Below are 9,880 nucleotides of genomic sequence, written 5' to 3' on the forward strand. Positions count from 1 at the left end.
ACTTGTCTCGAAATATGAGTAATGTAACTCAAAATGTCATCTACCCGCGAGAGGCTACTATTTTTGCCTCAATATGTGCCATTCTCTTTTGCATAATAGGGGTAGTTGGTAAGTTTCCATAAAAAAAAAGTAATAAAATCTCACTTTACCTTCTAGGCAATTTTGTGACAGTTTTGGCGCTGATTCGGTGTCCAAAATTGCGTTCTCATGCCACAACGGCGTTTGTTCTTTCACTATGTATATCCGATCTTCTTTTCTGCTCGCTTAATCTTCCCTTGACGGCGTCCAGGTATATCCATGAAGCTTGGACGCTCGGCGATTTTCTCTGCAAGCTTTTCCCGGTGTTGTTTTACGGGAACGTTGCCGTTTCACTGCTGAATATGGTGGCTATAACATTAAACAGGTAAAACTTAATAAATTTAATTACAGCGATATTTTAGGTGCTCATTTAATTCCTCAAGGCCTCGTTGCTTAAATTGTCCATCGGTTATTTTTTATTTACCGGTACTAATTAAGAATCTCGCGTTATTTTCGTGGATTCATACAGCGCGGTATCAAAGAAGCTGAATTTAGCTGCGGAGATCTGGATGCACATGTTTCTGATATTAGATACTTTCTTTAATTTTTTTTTGTGGTGCGATTACTCAAAATCCCGTCATCTCCTGCATGAGTAATAGAAAATAAGTAGAGCTTTGTTTTAAATTAAAGTGACGTTTGACTTTTAACCTCTATAATTTACTCTGGACTGTCATTTAAGCCGTTTATCAGTGGAAAAATAACAAAACAACGTTTCTTTACATGGCGTGTAACAAAATAAACGCTGCATTGACATCACATGTAAATATTGCAAAGTTTCTAAATTTCCCGGTTGGGACATCGATTGAGCAAGTTTTTACCGATCTCTTACGATGTTTTTCTTCCGGTTTTTTATCGGGTAATTACAATGCTAAATTAAAGGACGTCGCCCTGAGTGCGTATCTATAAAACACTAGATTCTTTATTAAGAACAACATGTGCTTTATATTCAAAAGGAAGTAAATGATGAATGCGATAGAGAAGAGACTACTCTGTGTTAAAAACAAGGAAAACATCGTTGCCAATTGAATGATTAAAACTTGGGGGAGTGATAATATTAAGTTTTAATTTTTTAATGTGTGTCAATGTCAGATGTCAACCGCTATGAAGATGATTAATTCATCTAATAAATTTTAGTCACCAAATCAGTCTACGTGTTGCCGGAACAATCGTTCAATGAATCTCGATGACAAAAATGACTATAAAAATAACAGGAAATTAAATATTTATTTATTGTCCTACAATACCGTGAGTCATAAAGGTAGGGCATCACCGGTTATCAAATGTCTCGGCAGTTTTTTCGTCGAACGTGAACGATGAGTCGATTATATAATAGAACGATCAATTACTGTCTCACTTTTTATATTGGCTCTACAATTAAAGTCATGCAATTACCTAATTCATTTCACATTGCGTTTTAGGTACGTCCTCATATCGTACCATCAATATTACAATCAATTGTATTCGAAAACATCCATATGGTTGCAGCTGCTTTGTACATGGGGTTTCGCTTTCTTAATAATGGTGAGTTTACTCGTTTCACCACATACCATCAACCCCTGTCAATACCGTTTTGGGGTGACCGTTATGATAAATGAATCACGATGGATTTTCTTTTAGTTGCCATCGCTTCTGGGGATATGGGGACAGCTGGGTCTTCACCCATCCACTTTTTCTTGTACGATTTTAGAAAAAGATGGTAAATCCCCGAAGAAAATCCTCTTTTTGATAGCTTTTGTGCTGCCATGTGTCGTCATAATCACCTCTTATTCTTGCATTTTTTGGCGAGTACAGAAGTCACGAAAAAAACTCAAGGCCCATCAGTAAGTATACAATAAAAAAAACCGTTTCATTGTGAAAAATTTCGGAAGCATTTAAGTAAATAAATAGAATGAAGATTAGTGTGAAGTGTATCTGTCATATCTCTCCGCGCTATTAATAAATTTGTTGCGTCTGGTTCAACTTTTCTAGCTACTTTGTCCTTTAAAATAAATCGATTTCCTTAGATGTATAAATAGAAATTAAAATGCTAATTATGTTTATTTGATTTCGTCTAAACCAGGCTGTACATGAACATAATTTAATTATAGCCACCTGGGTTATTGGCAATGCCATCTAGTTCCCCAGAAGCAATCTCTTTACGTGTTTTTTTTCCAGGCACGCGTCCAAGAAAGAAAAGCGGAACAGTCGAAGAGAAAGAGATGATAGTCGCCTGACGAAACTTATGTTGATAATATTTATTTGTTTCGTTTCGTGTTTTTTGCCTCTTATGTTAGTTAATGTTTTTGATGACGATGTGAAGTATCCAGTTTTGCATGTATTGGCATCTATTTTAGCTTGGGCTTCCAGTGTCATTAATCCATTTATATATGCAGCTAGCAATAGACAGTATAGATCAGCATATTCAAAATTATTCAGGATTGTAAAATCAAGTGTCGTTTTTTCCGAATCGAAACAAGCTTCGAATTCTCTTAAATCCAAAGATAGAAATGGACAATCTGTGAATTTCAAGCCCAGCGCTGGGTCTTCCTAAACATTTTATTGTTATTGTTGTTCTTGCCACCCAGTCATTCCTTAAATATGGAACATTTGCCAAATAATTTAAAGACTGACAATATGTTAAATTGATCATTCTAATTTTCTAATGCACTTGTTTTTCGAATTGTGTCACAAAAGCAGTATTACATTTTTCCGAAATAGTTAGTGATATATTTATACTATTCAAACTTTTGTGATATCCCTAGATACCGTAAGTTAAATGTTCACCTAGAGATATTATTTTATATTTATTGTTTACAAATAGTTGGTATTTTTTGTAATTCGGACTGAATTTTTAAGTTCAATTTGTAAATATGTATACCAAAAATACAAATACATTTTTTTTTTCAATTTGTTTGCTTTTATAATCCCACTCCTGTTGTTATTATTACAAACCGGTAAGTATAAACTTTTTTATTACAATTTTTACGATAAGAACAGTTTGATGATATAGTTGCAAGGTCCGAACTGTGCTTATCACAAAAACATTAAAGTTTATAAAAATAAAACTATGATAAGTCAGGTTCCCTACAAGAAGGTGTTTTATTCATACATTTATTAGTTACAATACTGGAACACAATTTAGAGTCCACGTGCAAAACAATGGAATGTACAAGGACAGATTTTTGCTAGATGTTTTTGGCAGCAACTGCGCTATTACATTCTTAGCTAATGTAACAGTTTTACACCAATTCAAAATATATCAACAAACGGTATTTAATCATGGAAAAAGTCCGAGCTACTTAATTGAACATAAAGTGATTTCAAATTTAAGGAAACGGGTCATTTCAAATTTTGTACTTCGTTCTGACTCAACATCGTGAGTAATTTGCAATTCACGCAAAAAATTCGGGCAGTGGCCGAACAGATTGTTTTTTTCACGTAAAAAATGAGTGTTTTGAAGAATATTTTGAAATGAACTGACACTCGTAAATTATACGTCAGCCTTGTCTTGGGTCTAAAAGTTTCAGAAAAGGATTCTCTTCGTATCAAATACTACTACTTTCGTTTGTTTCATGCTCTATTTGTTCATAAGTCAAAAAGCTACCTCGCTGTTGAACACTTTTAAAAAATATTTCTTAATCAAGGTAAATTAATTAATATGTCAAAACACTTCTTACCGGATTTCTTAAAAACTATCCACACGATTTCTGTAAGTTTTAAGTCATTATAAAGAGTTTCCGAAGGTCTACCGCGCTCTGGACATATCTTTTCCCATCACTGTCCACAATTAATTTATTTGAGAAAAACAATTACAAAATTTAGTTCGCAGTTTGATGGAAATGGGGCATGGTTTACAACCCCTTTAAGATGGTCATTTATGAGGAATGGTTTATGACTAGTAATTTCTACCCAACAAGAAATTAAACGAATTCTTGAAAGTTAAGTTATTTGGCTGCATTGGGAAATTGAGCACCGCGGTCAACTTAGTGGATAAATCCTAATTCCTTCCTGATACGAAAAAATAAATTGCGTACGGATTATTTCGGAGAGGATAACCGGTTTTTAAAGGATGAAAGACAAACTCAATACATTTTTGAAGTGATTTTATTTTGTTATTTTAAAACTGAAACAAACCCGAAAGTTAAAATGAAATTCTATAATACTATGAAGTATTTCAATGATGAAAAGGTAAATTAATAATCTTCTCAACGAACTATAGAAATCGCCGGGTGAGTTAGTTTTTGCCTAGATATTTGAGAATAACTGCTGAAAATTTCAAACAATTCTCATGTTTTTGGATTCAGCGTGACATTCTGCGTAAAATGAGACCCAAATTTGTTGAGTTTGCTTAATAAATAAACGAGGCATTAGCCAAAAACTGTTTTGAAAACGTCATTTTAGGGAGATTTTCAATCAATGTTTTCAAAATGAAAACGACGTTTAATAGCATTGAATTATACATCAGTCGAAAGAGGAGCTCGAAATCTATCTACTGGCCAAATTTGAGATCCACAGGACAAATAGTTTGCGAGTTATGGCCAAAAATTAAAAAAAATGAAAAATTTTCATCGTTCGAGTCGCAATTTTTTTTCGCGAAAAATCGACTATCGAATTTTGGGCTTGTGAGAACATTTTCTAACGTAAAATGAGCCGAGAAAAACGATGGCGCAAACCGCATCTCAATATCTCTAATAGTTTCCGAGATATTTAAGTTTAAAAATTGGGAAAAATGAGAAAAAATGAAAATCAACTATCCGAAACTTTGATCGGCTATAACTCAGTTATTTGTTGTCGGATCTGAATTTAAATCCTAGATTTGGAATCTGCGGAAAATTCTGCGTATACTGATGTATAATAACTCAAGTTTACTCTAAAAATAAGGGAGATATCGATATGAGAAGTTTGGCCATAGTTTTGGTCATGAATTTTTGCGAAAATTTGCAACTTTCGACTATTGGAAAATCTAAAAACTATTTCTTATGTAAAAAATCGCGATAAAAAGAATGGCGCAAACCGCATCTCAATATCTGAAATAGTTTCCGAGATATCGAGCACGAATTGTTTTGAACTGTCAAAAATTTCGCCCTCTGGCGACAACCCGAAATTTCAAACGCCCATAACTCGGTTATTTGTTGACAAAAATTAAAAAATTATCATGTTTTTGGATTCAGCGTGAAATTCTGCGTAAAATGAGACCCAAATCTGTTGAGTTTGCTTAATAAATAAACGAGATATTGGCTAAAAACTGTTTTGAAAACATCATTTTAGGGTGATTTTCAATCAATGTTTTCAAAATGAAAATGACGTTTAATAGCATTAAATTATACATTAGTCGAAAGAGGAGCTCAAAATCTATCTACTGGCCAAATTTGAGATCCACAGGACAAATAGTTTGCGAGTTATGGCCAAAAATAAAAAAAATGAAAAATTTTCATCGTTCGAGTCGCAATTTTTTTTCGCGAAAAATCGACTATCGAATTTTGGGCTTTTGAGAATATTTTCTAACGTAAAATGAGCCGAGAAAAACGATGGCGCAAACCGCATCTCAATATCTCTAATAGTTTCCGAAATATTTAACTTTAAAAATTGGGAAAAATGAGAAAAAATGAAAATCAACTATCCGAAACTTTGATCGGCCATAACTCAGTTATTTGCTGTCGGATCTAAATTTAATTCCTAGATTTCGAATCTGCGGAAAATTCTGCGTATACTGATGTATAATAACTCAAGTTTACTCTAAAAAATAAGCGAGATATCGATATAAGAAGTGTGGCATAGTTTTAGTCATGAATTTTTGCGAAAATTTGCAAATTTCGACCATTGGAAAATCTAAAAACGATTTCTTATGTAAAAAATCGCGAGAAAAACGATGCCGCAAACCGCATTCCAATATCTGGAATAGTTTTCGAGATATCGAGCATGAATTGTTTCGAACCTTCGAAAATTTGACCCTCTGGCGACAATCCAAAATTTCAAACGGCCATAACTCGGTTATTTATTGACAAATTTTAAAAAATTATCATATTTTTGGATTCAGCGTGAGATTCTGCGTAAAATGAGATCCAAATTTGTTGAGTTTGCTTAATAAATAAACGAGGTATTGGCCAAAAACTGTTTTGAAAACATCATTTTAGGGTGATTTTCAATCAATGTTTTCAAAATGAAAATGACGTTTAATAGCATTGAATTATACATCAGTCGAAAGAGGAGCTCAAAATCTATCTACTGGCCAAATTTGAGATCTATCAGACGAATCGTTTACGAGTTATGGCCAAAAATAAAAAAAATGAAAAATTTTCATCGTTTGAGTCGCAATTTTTTTTCGCGAAAAATCGACTATCGAATTTTGGGCTTTTAAGCACTTTTTCTAAGAGCCGAGAAAAACGATGACGCAAACCGCATCTCAATATCTCTAATAGTCTCCGAGATATTTAACTTTGAAAATTGGGAAAAATGAGAAAAAATGAAAATCAACTATCCGAAACTTTGATCGGCCATAACTCAGTTATTTGTTGTCGGATCTAAATTTAAATCCCAGATTTGGAATCTGCGTAAAATTCTGCGTATACTGATGTGTAATAACTCAAGCTTACTCTAAAAAATAAGCGAGATATCGATATGAGAAATTTGGTATAGTTTTAATCATGAACTTTCGCGAAAATTTGCAAATTTCGACTATTGGAAAATCTAAAAACGATTTCTTAGGTAAAAAATCGCGAGAAAAACGATGCCGCAAACCGCATTCCAATATCTGGAATAGTTTTCGAGATATCGAGCATGAATTGTTTCGAACCTTCGAAATTTTGACCCTCTGGCGACAACCCAAAATTTCAAACGGCCATAACTCGGTTATTTATTGACAAATTTTAAAAAATTATCATATTTTTGGATTCAGCGTGAAATTCTGCGTAAAATGAGACCCAAATTTGTTGAGTTTGCTTAATAAATAAACGAGGTATTGGCCAAAAACTGTTTTGAAAACATCATTTTAGGGTGATTTTCAATCAAAGTTTTCAAAATGAAAATGACGTTTAATAGCATTGAATTATACATCAGTCGAAAGAGGAGCTCAAAATCTATCTACTGGCCAAATTTGAGATCTATCAGACGAATCGTTTACGAGTTATGGCCAAAAATTAAAAAAAATGAAAAATTTTCATCGTTTGAGTCGCAATTTTTTTTCGCGAAAAATCGACTATCGAATTTTGGGCTTTTAAGCACTTTTTCTAACGTAAAATGAGCCGAGAAAAACGATGGCGCAAACCGCATCTCAATATCTCTAATAGTTTCCGAGATATTTAACTTTGAAAATTGGGAAAAATGAGAAAAAATGAAAATCAACTATCCGAAACTTTGATCGGCCATAACTCAGTTATTTGTTGTCGGATCTGAATTTAAATCCCAGATTTGGAATCTGCGTAAAATTCTGCGTACACTGATGTGTAATAACTCAAGTTTACTCTAAAAAATAAGCGAGATATCGATATAAGAAATTTGGTATAGTTTTAATCATGAATTTTCGCGAAAATTTACAAACTTCGACTATTGGAAAATCTAAAAACGATTTCTTATGTAAAAAATCGCGAGAAAAACGATGCCGCAAACCGCATTCCAATATCTGGAATAGTTTTCGAGATATCGAGCATGAATTGTTTCGAACCTTCGAAAATTTGACCCTCTGGCGACAATCCAAAATTTCAAACGGCCATAACTCGGTTGTTTATTGACAAATTTTAAAAAATTATCATATTTTTGGATTCAGCGTGAGATTCTGCGTAAAATGAGATCCAAATTTGTTGAGTTTGCTTAATAAATAAACGAGGTATTGGCCAAAAACTGTTTTGAAAACATCATTTTAGGGTGATTTTCAATCAATGTTTTCAAAATGAAAATGACGTTTAATAGCATTGAGTTATACATCAGTCGAAAGAGGAGCTCAAAATCTATCTACTGGCCAAATTTGAGATCTATCAGACGAATCGTTTACGAGTTATGGCCAAAAATAAAAAAAATGAAAAATTTTCATCGTTTGAGTCGCAATTTTTTTTCGCGAAAAATCGACTATCGAATTTTGGGCTTTTGAGAATATTTTCTAACGTAAAATGAGCCGAGAAAAACGATGGCGCAAACCGCATCTCAATATCTCTAATAGTTTCCGAAATATTTAACTTTAAAAATTGGGAAAAATGAGAAAAAATGAAAATCAACTATCCGAAACTTTGATCGGCCATAACTCAGTTATTTGCTGTCGGATCTAAATTTAAATCCTAGATTTCGAATCTGCGGAAAATTCTGCGTATACTGATGTATAATAACTCAAGTTTACTCTAAAAAATAAGCGAGATATCGATATAAGAAGTTTGGCATAGTTTTAGTCATGAATTTTTGCGAAAATTTGCAAATTTCGACCATTGGAAAATCTAAAAACGATTTCTTATGTAAAAAATCGCGAGAAAAACGATGCCGCAAACCGCATTCCAATATCTGGAATAGTTTTCGAGATATCGAGCATGAATTGTTTCGAACCTTCGAAAATTTGACCCTCTGGCGACAATCCAAAATTTCAAACGGCCATAACTCGGTTATTTATTGACAAATTTTAAAAAATTATCATATTTTTGGATTCAGCGTGAGATTCTGCGTAAAATGAGATCCAAATTTGTTGAGTTTGCTTAATAAATAAACGAGGTATTGGCCAAAAACTGTTTTGAAAACATCATTTTAGGGTGATTTTCAATCAATGTTTTCAAAATGAAAATGACGTTTAATAGCATTGAATTATACATCAGTCGAAAGAGGACCTCAAAATCTATCTACTGGCCAAATTTGAGATCTATCAGACGAATCGTTTACGAGTTATGGCCAAAAATAAAAAAAATGAAAAATTTTCATCGTTTGAGTCGCAATTTTTTTTCGCGAAAAATCGACTATCGAATTTTGGGCTTTTAAGCACTTTTTCTAAGAGCCGAGAAAAACGATGACGCAAACCGCATCTCAATATCTCTAATAGTCTCCGAGATATTTAACTTTGAAAATTGGGAAAAATGAGAAAAAATGAAAATCAACTATCCGAAACTTTGATCGGCCATAACTCAGTTATTTGTTGTCGGATCTAAATTTAAATCCCAGATTTGGAATCTGCGTAAAATTCTGCGTATACTGATGTGTAATAACTCAAGCTTACTCTAAAAAATAAGCGAGATATCGATATGAGAAATTTGGTATAGTTTTAATCATGAACTTTCGCGAAAATTTGCAAATTTCGACTATTGGAAAATCTAAAAACGATTTCTTAGGTAAAAAATCGCGAGAAAAACGATGCCGCAAACCGCATTCCAATATCTGGAATAGTTTTCGAGATATCGAGCATGAATTGTTTCGAACCTTCGAAATTTTGACCCTCTGGCGACAACCCAAAATTTCAAACGGCCATAACTCGGTTATTTATTGACAAATTTTAAAAAATTATCATATTTTTGGATTCAGCGTGAAATTCTGCGTAAAATGAGACCCAAATTTGTTGAGTTTGCTTAATAAATAAACGAGGTATTGGCCAAAAACTGTTTTGAAAACATCATTTTAGGGTGATTTTCAATCAAAGTTTTCAAAATGAAAATGACGTTTAATAGCATTGAATTATACATCAGTCGAAAGAGGACCTCAAAATCTATCTACTGGCCAAATTTGAGATCTATCAGACGAATCGTTTACGAGTTATGGCCAAAAATTAAAAAAAATGAAAAATTTTCATCGTTTGAGTCGCAATTTTTTTTCGCGAAAAATCGACTATCGAATTTTGGGCTTTTAAGCACTTTTTCTAACG

General features: G+C 33.1%; 1 protein-coding gene across 1 annotated transcript; it reads left to right on the forward strand.

Moving 5' to 3' along the window:
* Positions 1-14: 14 nt before the first annotated feature.
* Positions 15-2,959, forward strand: LOC148167113 (protein trapped in endoderm-1-like). The gene is made up of 5 exons (XM_088047423.1): positions 15-108; positions 157-403; positions 1,497-1,599; positions 1,696-1,898; positions 2,233-2,959. Exons 1-5 carry the CDS (start codon positions 15-17, stop codon positions 2,606-2,608), a joined length of 1,023 nt encoding a protein of 340 aa, XP_087903549.1. The 3' UTR covers positions 2,609-2,959.
* The last annotated feature ends 6,921 nt before the right edge of the window (positions 2,960-9,880 follow it).

This window comes from Gnatocerus cornutus, chromosome 10 (assembly GCF_029298725.1).
Source record: "Gnatocerus cornutus isolate USDA-ARS CGAHR chromosome 10, icGnaCorn1.1, whole genome shotgun sequence".
In the NCBI taxonomy this organism is placed as follows: domain Eukaryota; kingdom Metazoa; phylum Arthropoda; class Insecta; order Coleoptera; family Tenebrionidae; genus Gnatocerus; species Gnatocerus cornutus.

Bases quoted from the DNA above. Each gene is read 5' to 3' on its own strand.
- LOC148167113 (XM_088047423.1), top strand. From the start codon at position 15: ATGAGTAATGTAACTCAAAATGTCATCTACCCGCGAGAGGCTACTATT. The intron at 404-1,496 runs GTAAAACTTAAT...ATTGCGTTTTAG, and splicing joins GTGGCTATAACATTAAACAG to GTACGTCCTCATATCGTACC. The intron at 1,600-1,695 runs GTGAGTTTACTC...ATTTTCTTTTAG, and splicing joins GTTTCGCTTTCTTAATAATG to TTGCCATCGCTTCTGGGGAT.